Source organism: Pituophis catenifer, unplaced genomic scaffold (assembly GCF_029215685.1).
Source record: "Pituophis catenifer annectens isolate HBS135680 unplaced genomic scaffold, rPitCat1.0.hap2 SCAF_1, whole genome shotgun sequence".
NCBI classification, from domain to species: Eukaryota; Metazoa; Chordata; class Lepidosauria; order Squamata; family Colubridae; genus Pituophis; species Pituophis catenifer.
The window spans coordinates 274,947,390-274,974,498 of NW_027256881.1; the positions used below are offsets into that span (position 1 = coordinate 274,947,390).

The 27,109-nt window shown below is 38.7% G+C and overlaps 1 protein-coding gene across 1 annotated transcript in view; it reads left to right on the forward strand.

Annotated features, from left to right (window-relative positions):
- The first annotated feature begins 4,108 nt into the window (after window positions 1-4,108).
- The window catches only part of MAPK8IP1 (mitogen-activated protein kinase 8 interacting protein 1), a 45,783-nt gene continuing 22,782 nt past the window's right edge, over window positions 4,109-27,109 (forward strand). Inside the window, exons 1-3 of the mRNA XM_070931228.1 lie at window positions 4,109-4,230; window positions 10,108-10,213; window positions 24,927-25,157. Of these exons, the coding sequence (XP_070787329.1) occupies window positions 4,160-4,230; window positions 10,108-10,213; window positions 24,927-25,157 (408 nt within the window). The 5' untranslated portion in view covers window positions 4,109-4,159. The remainder of the gene's footprint in view (window positions 4,231-10,107; window positions 10,214-24,926; window positions 25,158-27,109) is intronic.

The following is a 27,109-nucleotide window of genomic DNA, read 5'->3' on the forward strand; positions in this document are numbered from 1 at the left end:
TCCAAAGTGAGTTGTTTTTTAGCCAGTAAACATCATAGGCTGGGGTTTGGGTTAGAAACTCCTATGGCCAAACGGTTTGAGAATTAGCATCAGTTTTAGGCAATGACACTTTTTTGAAGTGATCTCAAATGAACCGCAATCATGTACCCCAAACTCCATCAAGGACTATAAGAAGTACCTGCAACTGATAGATATGGAAATGAAGAAACCTTTCCTACTGTAAAAAAACAACAACAAACCTGTATGTACATCAGCAATCTTGCTGATTGTGCAACTGGCAATCTCTGCAAATGCTTTGTCACAATCAATAGCAAGAAGAAAATACTGAGTGTGCATGATCTAGTCTCTATTGAAACAGCAGCAGCAGGGCAGGCTGCATGTAAGCAACAGCCTGTGGGGTGTGAGATAATGCTGCAGCTGGGATAACAATATTTCTTTGGCCAGAGGATTATCTTTGCTGGTCAATGATGAGCAGGAGTGTTCTCTAGTCATAGGTTATTGCTAGTCCTTCAGGATAAAAAAGCCTCCTGCTCTGATATTTGTTAGCCTTGGCTTCAGGGTTCCCCTAGTTGAGCTGTATGCATTCTTTTGTAATTACAGTACAGTATCAAGTAGTCAGTGGAATACATGTTGAACAAGGGAGAGAAATGTTTACTTACTGTCTTATAGTAAACTTAGTAAAATCAACATCTATATAACAGCAACACCAGAGAGGTTATGTGTTGTGTTGCTTGGGCCTGACATCTGAGTTTGGAAAGTCTATTTGTCCAATGTAATTCAATGTCGGAAGTAATGGCAAAGCCATTGTTGTGATGGATATGCGAAATGATAAAACATACCTAGGGACAATGATAATTTTGGGGTATGTGTGCACGCTCTTCTAGCTAATTTAGCTTCATGAAAGGAAAATAACAGTACACCCTGCTCATGAGTTTGACAGCAGAAAGTAGATCAGGGTTTCTTAGTAGGTTTCTGAATGATCTAGAATACATTATGAGAATAGAACAACAATAAGTAAACTCAATTTGTAAAAAAAAGTATTAAGGATGATTGATATTTTTATATTTATTTCTTAGTGTTAATATTGCTTATATGTAATATTAAGTATTTGAGCACCTAAAACTGAATTGCTCTTTGAGGATTTTTGATAGCTGATTATTAGAGTTTTGTGTTAGACTTTAAGATTTACAGAACATCAGATATAGATTTGTACCGCTTGTGTAAGTTATTTTAGTGCATAGAAGGGGGCTTGCTGGAAATAATTGGTTCTACTCCAAACCCTATTTGCATCTGCCGCTGTCTCTGTGGCTACTCTTATATACTTGACTCTGTTGATGGAGCTTTATGTTCTATGGAAAATAAAACAGATCCCACAAGCCTGAAGTCAGCCCATTCCTGTTTTACTGGATCAGTCTAATTGCCTATTTGATCCACTATACTATCTCCAATGCTGGGCAAGGGAAGCCGCTGGGAAACTTACAATCTGGGCATAGAGGAGACAGCTATCCCATCCTGTTATATTCAAGAGTTTGGCATCCTTTTTTGAAGAGCCCGAGCTTTGGCTGCTGTCAGATTGAACTAGAAAGTCTATGGGCCTTATCCAAACTGGCAGCTCTGATGGGAAAAGCAAGACTGAAAATGAAAAACAGACAGGAATAGAAAATATAATATATCAAATACATGGAAGTTATTTAGAAAAGCATACCAAGCTTCATTAACAGAGATAAGGCAGAAATACAGGGACGCAATGTCAAAAGGCAAATGTAATAAAATATTTACTTTTGTTTGGGCAGAACTCAGGTAAGTAAAATACTGTAGTCAAAGTATTTTTTTTAGGTTAATTAAGATTAAATCTGTTGCAAAATTCTTGGGGTTGTGTTTTGGGACATACTTTGATTTTAAAAGCTGGTAATCATTTGTCTCTAAGCCAGTCTTCCCCAATATGGTACCTCCAAATATTTTGGGACAATAACTTTCAGCTTCCTGAAAATTATGGTAATTGTAAGATAACTCATGGTATCTGGAGACACAACATTGAGCAAGGCTGACTTAAATCATTTTACCCCAGCTATTCCACTGCTAGTAGTACTATCATGTTCAATCTGGACTGCTAGTTATGATTATACCTATACCAGCCTGAGTGGCGTAGGAGGCTAAAGCCTCCTACTAAGGCAGCATTTAACATCCAGCTGCCTGCAATTACTGCAAGTTCAATTCTCACCAGGCTCAAGGTCGACTCAGCCTTCCATCCTTTCTAAGGTGGGTAAAATGAGGATCCGGTTTGTGGGGGCAATAAGCTGACTTTGTATAAAATATACAAAAATATGAAGGCTATTGCTTAACACATTGTAATCCACCCTGAGTCTCCGGAGAAGGGCAGCATATAAAAATAAATAAAATAAATAAAATAAATTATTCATTACCTTTAGAGACTGTATTGTAAGGGTATTTCAAAGAGAATATATTCAATAATTTGACCCTCTTAAGTGTTCCATTGCCAGACATTCTACTGAAATGAATGAAGCATATGGTCTTTTATAGTTTTTCAACTATAGAAAACCAAATGTCTTCTGGAACAGTTCTTTAATAGCATAGTTCCAGCAGGCTTCTGTGATTTAAATTAAAGGCAGCAAGAATTTGTTAATGAACACACAGTTGTTAGTGCTGACCGTCCTAACGTATCTGAGCAAACATTTAAAAAGCTTTAAATTCACCTGGGTTTTGGAATTATCCCCCGACATGGGGGGATAAAGTAATCTGCTTGGTTTTAATGCAGTTGAGAGCTGCTTTGGACATGAAGAGTTGAGAAGCAAGCTGTGTGTTCAAATGCTTTGCAGCAGCTCTAATCCTGTATCTCTGTCATCCAGAATTGACATCCTGCCACTCACCTTTTTCTTACCCCTCCCAAGAGAAAGAAGCAAACTTTCAACATGGAAGTTGCTTATTTATCCACTCCCTTTCCCCCCCACCCCCCACAGGGTAATTCTTTTAGAAAAATAAGACCAACACATTTCTTTCTGCAGCACTTCCCTTAAATCAATTTCACTGCTCTTGAGAGTTGCAATGATAGATAGAATAATAAAGACTAGGACTTAACTTCTTGAACATGTTTTCATGTGAAACAACTGCCACATGAAGGCCACTTAGAACAGCATCTTAATGGCAGCTGCTCCATGAGCAGGCCATCCAGGAAGAGTAGTTATTAGATGAATTGATCACCATATGGAAATAGTTTTATATAGCTTCCACAGCAGCCATTTCCTGTGAGTAGGAACTGTAATGGGCAGCAAATTCAATATTGTTGGATATTCAGCCAAGCAGGTATGGGAAGATCAGAATTTGGAAATATATTGTGGGAAAAATAAATAAATCTTGGCCACCTGAGATAAGCATTTAATATAAACCTGTTTACTCCAACTGCTGTACTGTCTGTGGTTGATAGAAATAATAGTCAACAAAGCTAATTTCCCATCTGGGTTGAGAAAGTGAATGCACGCCGGCCGTTAGGACAATTTCCCTTTAGAAGTAGGATTTATTGTCCTCCTGAATTACAAGATGACCTGTGAATTATTCAAAAATATTTGCAAGATAATGTAGCCAAAATAAACTTTTGGCTTGGAATAACAATCCTGAAGCAGTGATTTCTGAACCCCAGGGATAAAATAAGCCCTGGATCTTTCTGCCGGCTCTCTACATCTCTAATTATACTTTTTCTGAATTAGACTTCAAATGACAACATCACCCAAAGGGGACCTGGTCATTTGCAGCCCGATTGGGGCAGAGTCATTCCAAGGTCAAAGGCAGAATGATTGGGCAGAGCATCCTGCTGCTAATCGGGTAACTTGATTCCCTTTTTTTCCCCTTGACTGCAGCTGATGGGAGGGAGTCTGGCTTCCTGAGGGAAGCAGAGGGCAGGACTTGGCACCATCTCAACCCAGAGGACTTTTTTTTTTTTGTATCCAGACAGCTGATTCCATTTATTTTTAATGAGCTCCCTTAGACTGTGCTGTGAGAAGCAGAGTGCAGCACAAACAGCAGTTCCTCCTAAGCCAGTGACAGGAGAGACGGCACAGAGGCAACGCTGCTCAACTCCCCTGTCTGAAGGAGATTTCCCTTTAATAGGCCCTATGACCTTCCCCTACAACGGGGACCCTCTTAAATGAAGCTTGAACGTAAAATGCAGTCAAGCACAGAGGAGGAGAGCCGGATTGAGGATCAGTGGGAGAAATGGTAGGTGATCATCTGGCTGTTGGAGGGCCTGTGGGATGGGAGAATCAAGAGATTTCATATAGCTGGGTGTATAGCATTTAAAAGTAATTTGGCTTCCTTTTTATCCCAGTGCAGAGGTCTTCATTGGAATTCTATAGGCAAGTTTATTTGTCGTTGGCCCTTAGCCCATGTGCAAATTTGATTGCAAACTTTATATGTAATGTTAGAAACTAAAATGCTGCTGTCTGGATTGAGCAAGGAGACCGGATCATTTAAGATGCTATTAGTTCCCTCTTGGTCATGAATGGCTATGCTCCAGAAAGGATTCCTTATTTGCCAAATGAAAATAATTATCTGTCAATATAGTTCTTCCTTGGTGCTCAAAGATGAATGGCAAGATATGCATGAAGGAGCGTTGTGCGAGAGACAAGGCATAAATAGATAAACCACCTCGCCAATTGCAGGGATGCAGTATCTCAGCAACCTCAAATGATCCCTTAAGTATTTTTTTTAATGATGCTGAGTGCAGCTCCTAAGCACCCCAGAGGTAAACATATGGGATATTTTGAAATAATGGTCTTTACTTTTTTCTGTTACAAGGGAGAATGTGGGGTAACCCTACGTTTGAAAGATTTACCATAATTAATATTACTGCTGGGGTTTGAAAGGCTTTTCTGCTGGGCTTTTAAAAACTTGGTTTGCCCATTCATGTAAAACCATGACTATTGTAAAATCATGTCCTAAAATCATGACTATTAATGGAAGAAATCTATTGAATCTTGTGCCTTCTCTGATGTAGAAAATGGAATCAATGTTTGAGGATTATTGCATATATTCTCCATTGTTCCCCAGCTTTTCTTATCTTTGTTATTACCTGTTTAGGTATACTCCCCTTGAGATGAATAAGTTACTTGTGATACCCTCCTCTTCTTGGTTATCTAACCAAGCTGTTTTATTACAGCTTCACTAATATTTACATACATATTACTCATGTAAGGTGTATGGAATTTGGTGGTGAAGAGTATCCCTCTCTCATCAAGTAAAAAAGTGCTGAGGAAAGGTTTTAGCTTGAGCCTACTGTGAAAGCTTCTCAGTGCGTTAGTCCTGTTTCATCTAATATGTTTCTGTATATGAAAACCTGCCCATGTTTCCCAGTGTTTCTATGGTTCTACGTATTGATTTAGCAAGAGTGTTAAAGGACTTCAAAAAGCATTTGGGTGTAATCTGAGGAAGAAACTGATGAGATACGGTTATAGTCTATGAATGGATGACCAGCGTACCCTTTTTAAATCTCCACCGAGGAGCAGAAACAAATGGACATGGCACTTCTAGTTCTCAATTTTGTATTTTGTCATTAGAATGGAGGCATTTTTACCTCAGGAAGGAGAAGGTACAAGAAAAGTAATTGTAAAAAGATCTTTTTTAAAAAAAAATGTTGGTACTTCCCTAGTACCTGGATGTAACAGAGGTCAAATATAAACTTAAGGGGGACTCTCTTTCTTGCAATGTATTTCTGCTTTCTTCCCTGCTTGTGTTTGCCTTCCCTGACACCTGACCTTAGCAAGGAAAGCAATTGTTCTGCAATGTTACACTTCCCATTCTCTTTTTAACTCAATAGCCCTTTTTGTAACTGCTTATGAAAAGTGCTAGTTGTTTCTGTACTCAGTAAGAACTTGTTTGGGACAGGAACTCAGTTTGTTATCTCTGATATCCATATGAGCCAAGTAGATCTCACCAGAAGTGATAGACCAGATTCTATTTTTCAAGATGCTATTTGAAATAAGTGATATTTCTTAATCAAAAAGCATAGAGGACATTTGAACACAACTGCATCTTGTTCTGTTAGCTAATCTAAAAGCCACAGTAAAGAAAGAAAAATTGGAGGGAAACTTTTATTGATTCATAGAATTATTCTAAGTGTCCTGACTCTATAATGCGGTCAGAGAAAGAAGCTCTATCACTCTCGTGGTTTTTCTTTCCAGGTTCGCTGTTAGAACCTCACCAACCTATTGCTTGTCTTCTAAATCCCTACGCAGGCATATTCAATCTTGTTTGATTTAGATTATTTGCAATACAACTCCCATCATCCCCTGTTAAAATAGCAAATGATTTTAATTCATCATTTATTATTTTGACAACCATTTAATAGGAGCAGGAATTATTAAACTGTACACATTTCAGGCCTGCATCTTGGGCTGGTTAGGGATAACTAGAATATTTCCCTATACTGTTTGAACCAGAATATGAGAATTTGTGAGGTTGGAAAAATAAACCTGCTTGATTTCAGATATCAAATCAGGCTATAGTTTCCCCAATGATGGAAAGCAAGGCAATGGCTTTTGCATCTATTTTGTTTTTGCTGTAGGTTTAAGTTTCACGGACTACTTAGGAGTGAAATTATGCAATGAGAAAATTTGGCATTTCAAGCTTTTATTGATTTTGCACTGACTCAAACTAATACAAGCCATGACAATATCAAAATGACAATGTTGTCACACCTCATTTTACAGATGATGCAATTATGTAATTTCATGTCACATTATGATGTCTGATTTATTTATTTATTTTTCTATCTTTACTATTTTTATAAATAATTCAATGTGGCGAATTACAGGACTCCTTTCTCCTCCTATTTTCCTCACAAGAACAACCCTGTAAGATGAGTTGGGCTGAGAGAGAGTGTGACTGGCCCAAAGTCAGCCAGCCGGCTTTCATACTAAAGGCAGGATTAGAACACAGAGTCTCCTGGCTTCTAATCTGGTACTTTAACCACTGGACCAAATTGGTTCTTTTATGTGAGTACATGTAGTCCTCGACTTACAACCATTCATTTAGTGACCATTCAAAGTTATAATGGCACTGAAAAAAGTGATTTAGGTTTTTCACACTTACAACCATTGTAACATCCCCATGTTCACATAATAGCAATAGTACTTAGACCTATATACCGCTTTACAGCCCTCTCTAAGTGGGTTACAGAGTCAACATATTGCCCCCAACAATCTGGGTCCTCAAATTTGTATCCCTGGCAACTGGTTCATATTTATGACGGTGTCCCGGGGTTATGTGATCACCTTTTGCAACCTTCTGACAAGCAAAGTCAAGAGAAAACCCGATTCACTTAACAACCATGTTATTAAACAACTGCAGTGGTTCATTTAACAACTACATCAAGAAAGATTGTAGAATGGGGCAAAACTCACTTAAGAACTGTCTCACTTAGCAATAGAAATTTTGGGCTCAGTTGTGGCCGTAAGTCAAAAACCACCTGTATATGAATTGTGTCAGTTATGAAATGATGACCTGACTTGCATGTCACTTGCCACCTTTTGCCTTCCTCTGTGGGCAATACACATGGTACAATACAAGGTGCTTGGCATCAATCTGATGCTTTCAAATATGTAGGACTACAGGTTCCATCAGCTAGCAAATGCAATAGAGCATGCCATGAGGTGTCTAGGGTGTGAGTTGCAGAGCTGCAACCTGCTCTGGATTTTATCTTGATCTTGGCTAGTATTTATAATGAAAAGTTTTACTTGTTTTGTACAATATTTATAAAATAATTATTTTAAATGCAGAAGTAGAGGAAAGTATGCTAAACCAGTGTTTCTCAACCTTGGTAGCTTGAAGATGGGTGGACTTCAACTCCCAGAATCTGGGAGTTGAAGTCCACCCATCTTCAAGCTACCAAGGTTGAGAAACACTATGCTAAACCATACCATGTAGACTAGGAATTGTGGCCTTTTGTAGTCACATATTCAGATTGTACCAATTTGCACTGAACTACAGTTCCTCATTATAAGACTGAGCCTTTTAAGTCACTTTAACCCCATCCCCAACTTTGGTTTCGATGTGAAGCTTAGAAGCTTTTGCTTGAATTTTAGATTAAATAAACCCAGTTGCTGTATCCAATCCCAAGCAATCTGTCAGATTCAGCCTCATTTCTGAATTTGGCTCCTTTCAATAATTATAGATAAATTTAACCACCGCTTGTCCAGTTTGAGTGTCACATTGGGGTTGATGATAATCCGAAATGGAAACTTGTGATCTCTCTCACACCTTAGATGAGGGGAACATATATACCAAAATTCACAACAGTTCACTCTTTTAACACTAAATCCCACTTTACTAATCTATATGAATTCTCTCTTCCCAGTTTTAAGGGAAATAATAGATTCATTCCTGAAAAATAAATGGGTGAATTTATTTAAATTGTACCGTTCTAGAACCAGGATCAACTGCTGCTTGACTATTGAAAAGATCTTTGATTTACTTGACTCTTTTGGCAATAAACGCCAAACTCATTTTAAATGTTTTAATTAAAGTTCATGTTTGCTGAAAGATATGCTGCTGCTCATGTTACACTATATCTCTCTTTTCACGGGGGTGCAGTGCATCAGAGGTAGAAAAGCTATAGCATTTCAGGTATTTCTGAGCTCTGGCAATTTAATGCTAATATGGCTCAAAAACACAGATTAACTAACTATAAGCCTTGTAGCTCAGTAGCATCTGGAGGAGTGCAGCTTGCTCAGAGACAGGGGCAGCTTAAGACCAAGAATAGCTACACAATTTTAAACGGTATTTTCTTTTTAGGCACTAGATCGATATAGAGCAGTGAGTCCTATGTGGACCTTCACTTGTAAAACACAAAATGTCACAAGAAGCCTGACTTCTAAAGTTATTTCCTATCAAGCATTTGGTTGTATTCCTTGATTGCTATGGTGGCTATTCATTTGGACAATTGAAGCTTCTCTATATTAAGGGTTTTCAAACTTTTTTGGGTTGTAGAAAGCAGCTAGAAATGTAGAAAGATAGGGATAGAAATAGATGAGAGAGGAACTTTTATGTATATAACTTCTTGCCAATTCCATAGGAGGTTGTTCAAAAAACCCGGCCCTACACTACTGAGTACAGTGTTCTTATACATTGCAGTACTATCAATTTCCTCTGATAGTTACTGCTGAGGGAGGTGTTACATTATAGATCTAAAGTAGAAAAAATGAATGCAGATACTTTTCTATAGATAGTGTGAAACTGATTAATGTCGGCTTAAATGGACTGAAGCCTATGGTTATAGGGAAGATAGAAGAATCTCTGCTTTCTACAAATGATTGTTGATCAGGAAGAATTGCTTACTTTCAAAAACTCTGAAATCAAATATTGTATGTAGGAATGAAGAAACTGTGTTTTGATCCTATCGACCCTGTCTGAGAGGAAATTGGACTAAATAATGAAGCTATACAGCAACAACCAAAACATACATCTATGGTGCTAGGGATCCCAAAATTCAATGGCCTTTTTAGCATGTCCTGCTTCTTTTGTAATTACAAAATGTGTGTCTTGTGCACATATTATAAATTGAGCAGATAAATACTATATAGCAGTTTATTTTTGAGAAATAAGTACCCTTGCTGCTTCTTAGAGGCCTCAAGTATAGGACCTGTTTTGATGTAAGAGAGGCATCACAGATATTTCACGGCCTAGAAGTGTTTCCATGGCCCTTTGATCTCATGAAGTTGTCCCTGAGTGTTTTAGTAGTTGAGACAGTTTATTTCTGGCTCAGTTGTGGTATCCATTTGATACCACTGCAAGGCAACATTGCTTTTTTAAGACAAGGCTCTGTGAGTGAGCTGTCTCCTTTGTTGCAGATATTCTTGCCACACTCCTCTTCCTGGTTCCAAGCCCAACTGCATTAGCAGGTTTTTTTTCAAGCATAAAAGTGGCTTGATGGCTGTTTGAACACATACATGCAGTCCAAAACCTCTTGATATATTTTTGTAGACCAGGTAGATGAATTCAATATGAAGGATTATTTTTTTTCTCTTCATACTGAACTTCATAAGTTCTTATATGCTTGTTTTCTCTGATGGATAATTGTATGATCTTTGTGTTGTCTAGGCTCACCCATGACATCAGTCTAGAAGAGTTTGAAGATGAAGATCTTTCTGAAATTACTGATGAGTGTGGAATCAGCCTACACTGTAAGGACAATTTGGCCTTACGGGTAAGAACATCAACGTTACCCTATTTATTCTTGGTCATATAACTGGGGATGTAACCCACAATCCTGCCGTTTCTCAAATCTGAAACCTGGATAAGAAAGGAAGTAGGTTATTTCAATCCCAGGAGAAAATTATATCAATATCTTCCTTGAATAACTCATTTTTCATTTCATTTTTTAAAAAAGCTCTGAGTATCGTTAGATCAGCCCCCCAACACCACCCCCACAACCTGGTGTCCTTGGTCAGATTGTTTGGGAACGTTGAAATCCAACACATCTGGTAGATCCCAGGCTGGGAATACTTAGGTTGAAACTGAACTCTGAATATGCCTGCCTGTATCTCTGTGCTGCTCCTTATACTGCAGTTGAGGCCTGTGTCACCCTGAGGCACCATTACTGCAATGCACTCTGCCTTGGCTGCATCTGGAAGAATTCGGGCATGAAGCAAATGCAGGTACTGTGCTTGCTTTTATGAAGTCAAATTTTAGGCATGAGGGCTCTAGTCTGGGACTCATTCCCAGATGCAAGTGGAGGAGATAGCCTTGATCTGTGCGATACAGTTTTTCATCCTCAGAGAAATTGCCCTGTGTCAGGTCCAAAGCCACTATGCCTCATACATATATAACAAGCAGTAAGTCATAATGCAGTTGGTTTGTTTTCATCCAAGATTTAAATTAAGAACTTCTTATACGAAGGAAGAAGATAGATGTTTGCTTAATGAACTAAGATCAGTAGTATCCTTATAAATATGTAATACCTTAATTTTTTTCAAATTGAAAACATCTTTAACTTAGGTTAGTGGTGGGTTTCAAATTTTTTTACTCCTGGTTCTGTGGGTGTGGCTTGGTAGACATGGCTTGGTGGGCATGGCAGGGGAAGGATACTGTAAAATCTCCATTCCCTCCTGATCAGCTGGGACTTGGGAAGCAGAGCACAGATGGGGGCGGGGCCAGTCAGAATGTTTACTACTGGTTCTCTGAACTACTCAAAATTTCCACTACCAGTTCTCCAGAACTGGTCAGAACCTGCTGAAACCAACCTCTGAACTTAGGGCATACATTATGTTAAGTTATGATTTAACTAGGGATAAACTACTACAGCTGGTTGGATTCACCCATTGCTGAAAGTCAGAACCAATCCATATTACATCTTTACTGTCCTCAGTATGGCTTATTAGCTGTGGGTTCTCAAAGGAGTATCAACACAATTGAGAGCTGCCAGGTTGAGGATGATCACATAGGATTCCTTTCTTTCAGACAAGTACTTAGGATGTGTGTCTCACATGTTTTTCATATCTATGCTTCATATTGCTAGAGAACATAGAAGTAATGACTATTGCCAATACTAGACCTGCAAGGATTCAAGACAGATTAGCAGCCAACACGTTTTATTTAAAAGAGTTCTCCCTAACATCACCTATCTGAGGTTATTATTTTTAGCTGGTAATACTGGGTGGGAGGGAAGCTAAAGCCTGGCAAATATACTAATCACTGCTTTTGTATTGTCCTTAAGTACTGTAAAGCCATGAAGAATTTATTTGCAAGCCTCATTGTTTAGGCAGATTAGATCTTAGCTGTCAGACTAGAACAAATTATACTGGTTATTTCTTCTGATTCAAGAACTAGAGAGATGCACATATTAGTATACCACGAGAAAGAGTGGCATTGAAAAAAAAATTGTCTCATGTAAACCAGAGTGCAGTCCAAGTAAGGCATTTGTACATTAGCATCCCATCAAGCCCTTACAAAGAAGGAACTCTATATTATAGGAAACCTCAAAGTAGTTTTTATTTTGGGATCTCACCCATTTTAATTGGCCTTGCTGGTATCGGAACATTCAGATTTCAAAATATGAATGTGACTCACAGTAAAGAAATTTTTAGAAGGGAAAATGTGAGAATTTTCTGGTACCTTCCCATTGACAAAAGAAGCTCAGCCTAAATATTTTATTTAAAAAGAACTGAAGAACTAAATAAAAGTTTTAAAAGTTGTTCTGTTGTCAAGAAAATGTGTGGTTTTATTAATGATACAGTCACGTGAGGAAAATGGTGAACTTCCAATTAACACATTTGAATTTTACGATTAGCAACATAATAGCTATTTACTTAATTTCTGTAGCTGCCTGTCTCAATCCAATTGACTCTGGGCAGTGAACAATAATGAAAAATGAGACCAAGCATTAAAAAAATACACAAAGAAGAATAAAGGCATATTATCTAGAAGATAATAATCTAAGAAAAGTCATTCAAAAAGTGATTTCAGTGATAATACCTTTTGACAAGAGAACCTGAATACCAAACAGAAAAATATATTAATCACCAAAGTTGCAAAAATCTATTAAAATTGTACTTAAAAGATGATGAGAAAGAATTATGTGCACACATTAAAAATCCTTATGATATAAAAGAAAAATATTAACATGGAATTATTGCCTTTTTTTGTAAAGAAAGGAAAAAATTGCCCTGAAGGACATCACATAATATGTGAGGGTTGGGAATTAAAAAAAAAAGCTACAAAGAACCTATAGTCATTAAAATACAGAACTTGTACCGTACAATAAAGACTGATTTCAAATAACTTCGTAAAAGATTGAGGTCCTTTATTCAAAACTGAAAGATCAATTAGGCATCTTATTTGCAGAAACCCATTGGATGTTTTATATCTTTACAGTTTATGTGAGAGGAGTTCAGATCTTTGAGATTTGAGATGCTGCTGCTATAGCACACATTATCTTTTACTTAGGTCAGGGGTGGGCAACTGTGGCCCTTTTACAACCTGACTTAGGTGGAAGAAATAGCTGGCTACTCTTAGAGCAAGTCCAGGATTGTTTACACTGACCTTTTAAGCTGCAGAGTAATAATATGAAATACAATGCCCTGCTGTAGAATAAAAGAAAACCTGTTGGTTTCTAGGATGGTGTAACTGGAGTGGACAATGCAGCAGATCCACAACTATTATACAGTTTCTCTTATTGTCTCAGAATTTTTAAAAGAAAGTCCAATTCTTTAGATTCTTCTGGCACCTGTGAAGAGAGAATTAGATTCTTGCCTTTTCTTATTGCAGACTGTGGAGTTCTGGCTATTTGTCCCTTGTCACGAATTAATCAAGTCTTTAGCTGAACATCATGACATAGATTGCTGCTTCCTCACTGCTAATGGCAGCCTTAAGCAATTACATTGAAATATGATTTGTGCATGTGTTTCTGTCCCTCTGAACAGGCGTTAGGTGTGGCCTGCACGAGGACAAATGTTGCTTTCCTGTTGTGGGGCCAGGGAGGCAAAGAACCACTTCAAGCGATCTCTTACCAGCTGTTTTACTAGTGAAGTAGAATTTTAGTATGGTAAGATCCACTTCACTCGAACTTAATTTAAACTGAATCTGTTTGAAGTAGAAGGTGCATAGTGACACTGTAAAGCATGTTACATTTTGTCAGGTAAATGCCATTAATTTTTTTTTTAATTTAAATGCCATTTAATTTTTAAAATACAAGGTGCTTAGGAGGACTCCAGTCAAATAGATCAAACATTTTCAACTTGAGAAGCCAATGAGGTTCTGTGAGAGACAAAAAAGGGGGGGAAATCACTTGAACACATTTTTTTTTAACATTGGAGCATTGCCTCTTGATCAAAGGGTTCTGGGAAATGTTTATTTTAACAGAGATTCCCCAGACTAAAAAATCTGAAAACCTCTCAACTAGACTGCTATTCATTGATATCTGGAGTTAACAAATGTATTTTTCTTTTTGATAAAGACTTTTTGATAAAAGTCTTCAGAAGAGCAAACGAAAAATATCCTCTGCATTAAATGTAGATCTATAGATCTTGTTACAAATTGAACAATACATGGACTGTAAAATTAGAATTCGTATTTGTTTATTGTGAAGAACACCTAGGTATAATGTGTGTTCATATATATGTCAGAGCTAAAGAAAAAGACTGGAGACATAGGATAGGAATTGTAGCATAAGATAAAAGAGCGTTATTGGAAAAGAAATGTTTTGCAAAGATGTTAGCCCAAATAGAAAGACAGTTTTGAATAACTCTGATTTCCATAGCTAATCTGGTTCCATGTCCCAATGGTTGATGGGCAGAATTATTTTTGCTGTTGGGGATCAAGTCTCTTTCTTCTAATACTAGAAGTTAAAATCGTCAAAGGCCTCCCTCTGTTCCCAGGGAACTGGAAGCTTATAGTACCTGCTCTGAATCTGGATCCCTGCATGCTCCCTGAAGAATAATTAAAGGAAAGGAGTATAGAGTCAGTGATTTTTCTACGAAATATTTTCTGGCTAGTTACAATAAAATATATTAGGGGGGACGGTAAAAGAAATATAGGGAAAGAATTACTAGGTACAGCTAAGAAACATAAAGTGTTGCCCTTAAAAAGAAATGAGTCATAATTTTTAATCCATTTATGTATAAGATAAAAAATAGTATTTCCCACTGTGATAGGCTAACATGAGACTTGGTTATATTCTCAGGTGAGTGAGCAGGTGCCTACTAACCATATGTACTACAAATAAATTTCATTGCCTTAATGCTGGTCTAAAATAATCATATAAATAGATACTGTAAGTCAGCAAGAATCTAAGGTTTGCAGAATATGGTTTGGAGTATGCAGGAATACAACACCTTAAAGCAAATCACCTTTTCCTGGTATCACATAGCAGTTGTGGAAGGAGATAATCCCAGGAAAAAGACCCAGCAACTTTAAAGCATTACAGTGAGGTGATAGCCTCATTCCTGTTTACTCTGAAGACCCTTTGGAAATAAACTCCAAAGTACTCTGCATCCTGGTCTGTAAGTTTATGAATTTTCCAAAACTCTTCACAAAATAAAGTGAAAAGAAAGGGGGGGGGAAAGGTAGGGCAGAAGAGTTAAAAGAGAGGGAATGGTTTCATAGTTTTAAAAAACTTGAGACTCCACTGATGCTTGATCATTCCAACAATCTAATAATTCACTGCAGCTGGAGGCTGATCATGTTCTCAACAACCTTCCCTAAAAACAGAAGGTTGAAAGCTGGACAAGCTGTTTTCCAGATCCAGCAATGATCTCTTGAGGGGGCAAACCACCACTTCTTTCAGAATCAATGGAACCATCCCTTAATGCCTAAAGAGGCATTAATCTTCACATGGATCAGCTCACAAGCCTGCTTCCTGTAGGCTTTGGGCAACTGGGATGGGCAAGGGTCTAAAGTAAAGGTGATTGTACCTACAACTCTGAGGATCTCTCTCCCTTGGGACTGACTGTTCAAACTCATCCGAGATACCACTATAAGATTCTCTTTGTCACTGCCTTTACTCAGCTGGATTATTTATTTTAAAAAAAGCTTCCAGCCTCATCTAGCCAAGTACATGCCAAATATGTTGGACGCAGGTATCTGAAGTCTGTGTGTGTGTGTGTGTGTGTGTGTGTGTGTGTGTGTGTGTGTGTGTGTCAAAAAACTCAGTATGTTGACTGCAACTATCTGATCTTTGCCTTGTTTGTTATTTACATGTGTTGTGCATATGTAAAAAAGGGATGGGATTTAAGTTACACAATCATAGCCACCATCCCGATTCTTTTGAGTGCCTCCCTCCCTCTTGCATTTTAGATATTGGATAAATCCAATAATTTTGAATTTCTTTCATAACCTATGGAAGAGGAAATTATGAAAGTTGAAGTCCACAACCTGAAAATGTGGGCAAGGAAGGATGATGGTAAGATTTTTCAGGATCTGAATATCCATCCCGTGAATTCTTCTACTGAAGTAAGATAGACAGCTGGTGAAGGTGATGCACTGAAGTAATATTAATAGTATTTATCTCATTATACTAAACTCTTTAAATCTTTAATGGTGTAGAAATCTGTTATTAGGGAAACACATATAAAGTAAAGGCAAATCAGTTTTCACATTATTATAGTTTGTTTCTCCTCCTAGTCACTATTTTTAAATTTTATATGTATTTGTATATAGGAATAGTTTGCTATGCTTTGCATATTATTCAAGAACATGCATATTATTTTAGAAATGCAGCATGTTGAAAAAACTGCTTGTTGATCCAAATTTCAAATTCTCCAAAGACAAGTGCTGACTAACCATGCATATGAAAATGCTAAAGTTGTAACCTGTGTCATCAGGATGAATGAATATGGTTTGGAAACAGAACAAAAAATTAATGATGGAGCTATGAGTTAAATAGAGTAGAGTAGAGAAGAGACTACATTTTCTTCTGCTACAATTCCATTATATAACTAATCACTCAAACTAATTACTGATATAAATACCCTGTTTCCCCAAAAATAAGACCAAACCAGAAAATAACTCCTAGCATGATTTTTCAGGATGCTCGTAATATAAGCCCTACTCCCAAAATAAGCCCCAGTTAAGATTGTCAGCCAGCTGGATGCATTTAGTACCGTATTTCCCAAAAAAATAAGACCTAACCAGAAAATAAGCCCTAATGCGTCTTTTGGAGCAAAAATTAATATAAGACGCAGTCTTATTTTCAGGGAAATAAATAATTTCTATGGGGTTAAGAAATGTTTAAAATAATGGAGCAACTGCTGCTATGAAGGAAGTGAAGTAGGCATTATAAAAATATGCATCAAATTGAAGTACATAAATCAATTTTAATTTTGAAACACATGAATGACCCATTTGTCTTACAAAACATATTGCTTGATTAAAAGAATAGAGACTATCCTGTTTCTCACAGTACTAAAGATGAGCATGCAGGACAAAAGGTGGCAAAAGGCATTTAGAAACAAACATATTCCTGAACAAAAGCAACAAAACCCACTGCCCCTGGATTTCTCTCACTTTGTAGCTTCCAATTCTACATGGGCTATTTCACCCATTTCTGTCTACCGTGCTTGTTAGTGAATTACACACATTCTCAATAATAAGCTGAAGAAAGAAGAAACGGAGCATCTAGTCAGCTGCTGCAAGAAGATTAGACAGATTAATTATAAACAACAGCATGATGAAGTAAGAACAATGGTGGATGGAAAATCTGCAAGAAAACCATTTGTCCACAAGACTGATGAGGCCACAAAATAGACACAGAAATAGAAAATGAAGAAGCTAAAGTGGTCAGGGATTTTAGAATTTAAACAGACGAGCACCTGCCACATAACACCCTAGACTCACTGGTGGGATTCAAGTAATTTAACAACCGGTTCTCTGCCCTAATGATTTCTTCCAACAACCAGTTTGCCAAACTGCTCAGAAAATTAACAACCGATTCTCCCGAAGTGGTGCGAACTGGCTGAATCCCACCACTGCCTAGACTTAACAATTGTCAATAAGAAAGATCAAAAAGTCTGGATAGTGGACATAGCAGTAATTGTGGACAGAAGAATAGAAGAGAAAGAACTGAAGAAAATCATAAAATACAAAGGCCTACAAATAGAAGTAAAATTATTGTGGCAAAAGAAAGCAAAGAAAATACCCATAATAATAGTCATGTTGGGTGCAATCCCCAAACAACTGGAGCACCACACAGATCCATCAATCAATTACAAAAGGCAGCTTTACTTGGAACAGCTTACTGTTTGCTACAATACCTTTAATGCCGCCAAACAACAATATGTGCCTATCTCCAGTCCTTGTGAAGTACTCAATAGGTGGATAAAAATGCCAAATCCAGTTTAAACATCTGACTAACTATGTGATGAACAAAAATAATGCACTAGGAAACAACAACATCTCCCCATCCCAGTCCTTAGGAAGGACTGAATAAATGGATTAAAAATGCTAAATCCAGTCTAAACATTTGGTTGACTGTGCAATGAACCATAATAATAATAAGAACCAGTCTAAACCTTTGGCTGACCGTGTGCAAACTATAATAATAATAATATTCACAATGATAGGTGAATCTTGGGCCTTCAAAAATCCAGTGTTTTGTTTAGAAACTAAATGCACTTTTAAAAACTGGGTGTTGCAAGAATCTGGGACAATAAAAAAAGAGATTTGGAATATCAGGTTTAGTACAGGTGGCTTAAATTTTCTTGCTCTTTTCTGTGCAAGTCCTTTTTTAGAACGATGATAATATTGGGCAGTAAATGTCCCTTCCCTGATAACTAAAGAGCATATTAGAGGCATGAAGGAATTCCCTTCCATATCAGCTTATTCTTTCAACTTGCCTATTTGCATCATCTAGAAATATTTGCTTTTTGAGAACCTTTTATGGTTTTCTCCAATTTGGAAAGTGCTAAGGAGGGAACCAATACGGAATAGCACTGCTTTACAAAAAAATAAAGTGTACCTTTTGGATTTGCTGAGGGTTATTGAGAGTCAGACAGCATACAAACTTAATAAACTCATTGTTAAATATTATCTTTCCACCCCTGTACTTTTAGGATTTTGGATGGGTTTTGTCCCTTACTAACTAAAATCTTTCTAATTCACTATTGAAAAACATTCAGAAACAATGCATTTTTTGAAAGTACCATTTAGCATGTAGTATTCATACTTCTAGAATATTTAGAGATTATAATTTCATTTTGCTAAGCATTGGATTCGGTGTTAATAGAGTCTGGACAATTGTCATGTTCAACCTGTTTCAGCTTTACCACTGTACTTTTAAGTTATTTATGTAGGAATAGGCAATGACCTGTAGGTGGCAGAAGAGATCAGTTTCTGATTTGTATATGTTAGTACTGTATTTGCTACTTCCTTGCAAGCAGTAATAAAAAGATACTTGCACATGTGACATGTGACTAAATTCCTACTGGGGATAGGAGGACATTTGATGGCTGGCTGGATGATGTTTTACACATCAGTGTATTTTACTGTACGTGCATCTGCTAGGATTTTTAATTTGTGAAATGGTTAATAATTATATGCCCTTAAAATTCTAAACTACTGGGAGGTGGTGTAACTGTAACACACTAATACATACATTCCTACAATTGTTGTAGCTTACCAGTAAGTTTATATCCAGTTACATAAACATAAGAAGATATACTTGCCAATAACATACAGTATATCTTGGCTTCATACACAGATTTCACATTTTTATGCTCTTTTCCATGCTTTGAGTCAGTGTTCTTCAAACCACATGATACCTACTAACATTGTGCATCTAAAAATATTACCAAATTAAAATAAAACGAATGTCTTTTTGTTTTATTATAAATGTTTTATTTATTTTAACTGAACCAGTTTTTAGGTCAGATTCTAAATGAAAGAGTTAGACTTCCATTTAGAGATGAATATGAGGTGCTGTTTATGAGTTATGGTAGTCATAAGCCTGTATGTTTAGTATGCACTGCAATAATTTCATTCGTTGTGGCTTTCCCGCCATTTTTTTCCAGATAGATTTCTGACCACATCTGTTAACCTCATGGTTTATAATTGGACAAATGAAGCAGTTGTCCCAAACAACAAATTCAGGGTGCCATTAAAAGATATATTTTTTTCGTCCTTAACTATGGATTTTCCCCAGCTGTTTATTAGGAAAGTTTAAGAATTAAAGTTCAAGCCGGTAAGCATAAGGTAGGTAGGGGACTTGACATATTTTTTCATGTTACCCTGCAATCTCTATAGTCAATTTCTCTTACTTTTGCTCGCTTCTAGTACTAGAGGCAAATGGGGAAGGGGGGTGATTGGCCTTTGCAGTTTACAATAACTGTACAACATGAGCCAAGGTGGCGCAGTGGTTAGAGTGCAGTACTGCAGCTACTTCAGCTGACTGCTAGTTCAGCAGATCAGCAGATCAAATCTCACTGGCTCAAGGTTGACTCAGCCTTCCATCCTTCCGAGGTGGGTAAAATGAGGACCCAGATTGTTGGGGGCAATATGCTAATGCTAATGCAATATGCTAATATGCAATATGCTATATGCTAACTTTGTAAACCACTTAGAGGGGGCTGTAAAGCACTATGAAGCGGTATAAAAATCTAAATAAATTTTAAAAAAAAACATGGGAAGCAGTGGATCAGAGGTGGGTTTCAGCAGGTTCTGACCAGTTCTGGAGAACCAGTAGCAGAAATTTTGAGTAGTTCAGAGAACTGGTAAATACCACCTCTGACTGGCCCCACCCCCATCTATTCTCTGCCTCCCGAGTTCCAGCTGATAGGGAGGAAATGGAGATTTTGCAGTAACCTTCCCCTGGAGTGGGGAGGGAATGGGGATTTTACAGTATCCTTCCCCTGAAATGGAGTGGGAATGAAGATTTTACAGTATCCTTCCCCTGCCATGCCCACCAAGCCATGCCACACCCACCAAGCCACGCCCACAGAACCGGTAGTAAAAAAAAATTGAATCCCATCACAGCAGTGAATATGAAGAACTTTTATGATTTCTTGCTTCTTATATTATTTTTTTGTACTTCTATCCCCCTTTTCTGTATAGAATTCTCATAATCTAATAGTAATTAATATAGTTATAGAGAAGTCAGCCTGTCCTAACATCTCTCTGTGTCACATGTGTATGAGCTTACCATACCCAACGTTTTCTGAGAAAAATCTGAGAATAGATATTGGACATAATGTCTTTGAATTGTGCCATCATGTGGGGAGGAGTAGATGACTTGATAGAACATTATGTGATTACTTAAATGCAAGATTGCTCCTAGATCTGGGAAATTAAATCATCCTTTAGACAGTATGTGGATTCAGTCCTTTCTTATGGTGCAGTATGACATTTCTTTATTACTGAATGTTTCCTCCTATTGGTCTAGATTTTAATCAGGTGATAAACAAATCACATTCTCAAGCTACATTTTTATATTTTGGACGCCTTTGAGTCAGTCTTGACGCCTAGCAACTGCCTATAGAAGTCACTGCAGTTTTCTTGGCAAGATTTCAGAATGGTTTTTGCCACTGCTTCCTTCTTAGAGTTGAGAGAAAGTGACTGGCCTACAGTCACCCAGCTGGCTTTGTGTCTAAGGCAGGACTAGAACTCATGGTCTTCTAGATTCTAGCTCAATGTCTGAACCCTTACACCAAACTGACTCAAGTCACAGCATGAATGAATTCCATCCTCTGCAATAAGCGTCTGCCAGGAAAACACTCAAACCATCCATAGGTGCTACCGTTGTGATTTGTTTGGTGTGGTATATGAACCATGAACTTTTGGAGCAGGGTAGAGTTTCTAATTTGTAAGTCACATTAAGTTACAGAAGAAGCTTATGTATGCCAATCGGGTGGGTTCTAAATTTTTTTACCACCCGTTCTGTGGGCGTGGCTTGATGGTCATGTGACAATTATTTAAGATTTAGCAGACATACTGGTCTACCAGGCTTTTAACTGCTTGCAGAGCTGTACTGATCTACCCATTTATTTTTGCAGGCACTGATCTACCCATTTATTTTTGCAGGCACTGATCTACCCATTTATTTTTGCAGGCACCGATCTACCCATTTATTTTTGCAGGCACCGGTCTACCCATGTATTTTTGCAGGCACCGGTCTACCCATGTATTTTTGCAGGCACCGATCTACCCATGTATTTTTGCAGGCACCGGTCTACCCATGTATTTTTGCAGGCACCAATCTACTCATTTGTTTTCTTTACTGATCAGCTGTAGGGCAGCCCTTTGAAGCCCCGCGGCAAGAGTTTAAACAGTTTTTTTCCCTCTAGCCATCAGCTGGGACTCAGGAGGCAGCAATAGATTGGGGGTGGGGCCAAATAAAAGGTAAGAATAACGCGGGGGGGCAGGGGCGGGGGGCAGAACCGATTCAGTGACATCATATCATCACCGCTACCAGCTCGGTGGAACCGGGAGGAACCCACCACTGATGCCATCACAATGCTTGTTCATAAGAAATTGGAACAGGCTATTTACATTTGGAAAAAAAGCATACCATTCCTATCATAGTCATGTACAAAACAATAAAATCCTTACAATTTTTAAAACATTCATAACAAAACATGTAAGCAACTAAAAAACCCCTTTTCCCTGGTTCCAGGAATATTGTCGTCTCCGTGTCAGGTTTCGAGCTGTGAAAACATTACCAAAATAATAGGTGGATATGGAGGCCTTCCCACCTAGTGATGTAAAGTATATTTTAATCTTTCCCCACTTCTGACTTAAAATACCTATCCTTTAATCAGCAGAAAACTATAACATATCCCTGCTGCTGATCCCTGTGGTGCCTCTATTGGTCTGTTCTGATTTTGTGTGCGCAGCACTTGATGAACAAAGCAAATGGAGGCTGCTCTCTTTCCTTATCTACATGATGCTAAAGTGTGGCAAAAACACCTGTCAATTATGGTAGCACAGTATGAATGGGGCCATTCTGAAATAAATACGAGTTTTCAGATTTCCTCCTTTCTTTGATCATGGAGCAATTGGTGAGGGGGAAGAAAGGTTGCGCTCATTATTTTCATCACAGACTGTTTCAGTCTTAAAATAGACCATGGAGGGCCAGTTAAAACACTACAGAATTGCTGACCGAGGTTTAGAGACTGACTCTAATGCTCTTGCACAGTTCTGATGGACCACCAGCATATAACTACCGGTATCTATTCTTTTCTTTATAACAACAAAGTGTTTTTTTATGCAGCTGATCAGGGAAGTGGTGGAATTCAAAATTTTTTACTAAAGGTTCTGTGGGTGTGGCGTGGCTTGGTGGGCATGGTAGGGGAAGGATACTGTAAAATCTCCATTCTCTCCCCACTCCAGGGGAAGGATACTGCAAAATCCCCATTTCCTCCTGATCAGCTGGGACTCAGGAGGCAGAGAATAGATGGGGGCGGCGCCAGTCAGAGGTGGCATTTACCGGTTCTCCAAACTACTCAAAATTTCCGCTACCAGTTCTCCAGAACTGGTCAGAACCTGCTGAATACCATCTCTGGATCAGGGGCTAGAAGGGAAGTAAAGGCTGCTGTGTTCCCACTTGCTACCAATCAATAAATTTTGACTTCGATGGAAAGGACAGCCAAACGTATTCAATTTTGCATACTTTGTAACTGCTGGATGTGGTCAAGTTAAGGCAGAAATTCCTTTTCAGGTGTGATATTGGTAATAATAATAATATTGGTAGTTCACTTCCAACTTAGTAATGGGCAAGGGACAAAATGAACACAATGCCATGGGGACTCAAACAACAAAGACTTGTTGCCAGAACATGTCTGCAGCATATTTATGTGGGAAAAGAGATGACTCCTTAATGCTATGCTGTGAGGTAACAGTAATATGAGCAGGCTTTATGGTCTCATCCTGAAATAATGTCTTACTGCAGCCCTCATGTGCCCCACTGTTTATCAAGGATCTGCCCTCACGACATAGTCTTCATTTACTGGACCACCCAATTCTATCGACATTGAAGGGACGTGAAGGTAGCTGTGAAGAACCCAGTAACCGCAACAGTAGTTGGATCATGCTATGGAATGATACCCATTGAGGGTTTCTAGTGTCTTCTAAAGCTGATCACTATAGAAGGGTCAGTATAACGGAGATGAGAACACATTTTATGTTGCCTCCACGATTATTTAAAACCTATGGCCATTTCCTACTTACACTTCAATTACACTTTGGCCACAGCTAAGGAGATAAAATGCCTTTTTTCATTCCTATTATATTGACATAAAGGAAGTTGGGTGACTCCTTTCCCACTGTTGAGTTTAGTGCTAGTCACCTTTCCTTGCCTCAGCTGAAAACTATACCATCACATGAAATGTGATATCCCTGTTGCTAGTCTGTGTCTGTCTTCTACTGCTTTTGTTTCAGGACACCACAATCACCTCCAGGATAGCGAGTAATAAAGCTCTACAGAGTTTATACACCTCTAGTGTATTGTACAGGATAAAGGAGAAAAACGCTACTTCGTTTGATGCAGCTAAAAAGAACTTAAACCAGTCTCACTCATAAGGTGGGGCCAAGCTCAAGGCAAATCACAGCCATTCCAAAAAAAAACAACAAAAAAAACAACAACCCAACAACCCAGAGATGTTGCTAGGGCACATGTGTGACATAGTTGGGAATGATTTCTGGTTATAAAAGGCTCACTTCAAATCCATACTACTGGGTGAGATGGATGATGTGGAGGAGTTTTCTGGTTTTCTGAGGAGTTGTCTGAATCGAAGCACTGGAAGAATGCAACACTGAAAGAAAGAAAGAAGGAAATCCAACTATACATGGGTACAAAATCCAAAATCCATTGCTCCAAAAGAAATATAGAATAGAAAATAGAATGAACTGGAAGGGACCTTGGAGGTCTTCTAGTCCACCCCCCTGCCCCAGCAGAACCTATACCTATACCATTTCAGATATGTGTACACACACACACACACGGGTCTAGCATAACACAGCAAAAAAGAAGCCTCCTTTATATTTAGGATTTTTGTAGGGACTGATGTGCTGAAGAAGCATTTCCCCTTAAGCGTCTGCCTCGGTCCGCATTCTAGATGCAGGTTCAGCATCTTGGCTTCGTTGCCCTTGAATTGATGCCAATTGCAAACGAGGGAGCAGGCTGGGGAAGCGAACAGATATCCACGATGCCAAGTAGCCTTCCCAGAAGAAGCTTGGACATGGTGGGGAACGGCAGCCTTCGCCTCGTCGTTCTACGCGGAGCCGGAGCGACGCTGTGGACTTTTTTCTTTCCTCCCCCTGCCGGCTGCTGCCTTCGCTTTTCAGCAGCTCTTCCTGAGTACAGGCGGCGGCTGCTGAAACGCGGCGTTAGTCGCTGACCTCTCTCTCTCTCTCTCTCTCTCTCTCTCTCTCTGCCTCCTTGCACGACCCAGTCTCATGATTCACTGTCTCTCCCTCCCTCTCTTGTATCCTGGCAGAGCCACTTGAATCTGCAGGCCAGTAGCGTTCTGGGAGTGGGCGGAGGGGAGGCGAGTCGGCTCCAGGCGGAGATGCTTCAGCTGGACCTGATTGATGCTACTGGGGACACCCCCGCCGAAGAAGGGACGGCGCCCGATCCTATCAAGGAGCCTCAGCCAGTAACCATGGATACCTACAGACCGAAACGGCCCACGACCCTCAATCTCTTCCCGCAGGTGCCTCGGACGCAGGTGAGTCCCTCAGCCGCCTTTCCCTCCCCCCCCACCACCTCCGGATTCAGGGAAGGCCTCCCTCCCAGCGTCCCTTGACACACCCCCTTCCCGCTGCCTTGCCTCTTAACATTTACCAAGAAAAGGCGATTTTTGTAAAAATAATAATAATAAAAAAAACCTTCGACGAAGTTGGATTCCTCCTCTCTCTGAATATACAAGGCTGTTCCAGTTTCAGCTTCCTACTTGTTGCCTAATTTGAGGAGCAGAGGGTCCTCTGGTCGGGTTGCATTTTTGGGGAAAGAGGGGAGACATTCTGGGATGATGGATGTCTCATTTCTCTTCCCTTCCCACCACAATGAAGAATTAAGCAGTAGGAGAGCTTAGAGTGAAAGAAGTGGAGCCTTCGAAGAAGCTTTTATGGTGTTGCAGGCGGAGGGAAGGAGGGCAGGATTGTTAGTTGCCATAAAAATATATTCTGATTATGCTTGAAGGTCACCTGCCTCCTTGTGTTCTCTGCCATTCACAGTATGTGCCTTTGATTCAAAATGTGTTCTACAGCTGAAAATTGGCAAGCTCTGGATGTGGATCAATTCTTAGTGATCAAAGGAGATGGAGACCTTGCATTAGGTTGGGAGAGAAATAAAAGCATACGTAGATTGAGCAATGCTACAAATTCCCTATCTAGGATTTGGTTGTAATGGATTGCTTTTTTTTTTTTTTTACCTACGGTAAAATGTACAATAATGCAAGGTACAATTAATTCCTTTTTATAGAATATGCTTGTTTGAGATGACAGCAGCTCAGCTAATGAACTGAGGATCTATTCAGAGAGTATGTGTAACACAGTGTGAGCTAGAGAGAAATTAGTACAAGTTTAGGCATGTTTATTAAAATTCACTGTTCCCCTGACTTCAATTAGACTTAGTTTCTTATATAAAATATTGCAGTCTATGGAAGGATCTCATTTCTCTGGGCTTTAGGCTATAAAATATTCCATGATTGTTTAACGTACCTTATGGCCTTTTCATTCTGAAGTCATAGAAATAAGACAAAACTGTTTCACCATCCAGAAAGTCGCCTTATGAGGTTAGTAACATTATATATTGTCTGCCTTGTGCATTTGTTTCATGGTTCTCTTTCTTTCCTAAGAGATGGACATAAAATACTGCACAGTTGAATTTTTTTGCAGAGGTTATAAAGGCTAATGTAGCTATCTTGGAAGCCTGACCTAAGGGATTGTGAAGTATCCTTGACATATCAGAGTTATAAACAAAACCACTAGGGCCAAAAGGATAATTTATCATGGAAGGTAGATCTATTGTTTCTTCTGAATTGTGCTAAAAGCCTGAGAGGGTGCTTCTGGGAGGAAAGAAAGTGTGAATAAATAGGATTTGCTCAAATCTTAGGTCACCCAAGCTTGGCAACAAAACTCAAAATGATCCTAGATGCTTAATCCTCAAAGGAGATAGAGGAAACTGTAAATCTTTGCTGCCTTGTAGAGGTCAAAAGGATTTTTGAAGCCCCAGTGAGGTAACTCTATCAAAACAAAATGATGGATGTCTGGAGAAAAAAACATTACACAGACAGCTATAAGAGGCTGATATAATAAAAAGGACCCTATGGCAACTTAAGTTAGGTTTTCTACAACCTAATGCCTTCCAGGCAAGACAGAACTCTTATCATCAATAGCCAGCATTGGTGATTGGAGCTGTAAGCCAAAACATCTAGAAGTCACTAGGTTGAGAAAGCTGCCTTAAAAAATAATAGATATTAATAGCTTCCATTGAGGAGAGCCTACTTCAAAAGACTCAAGGCAGTTGCATTAGTTGTAGATGGGAAAGTGGAGGCGGTGAACTAGTTGAAAGTATTAAAAGTACTGCTTCCCAGGAGACTTGTTTAAAGGAACTGGAGATGCTCTTCAAAGTGATACAAAATGTATGAATGGTGGTTTTTTTGCTAAACTGTGTGGT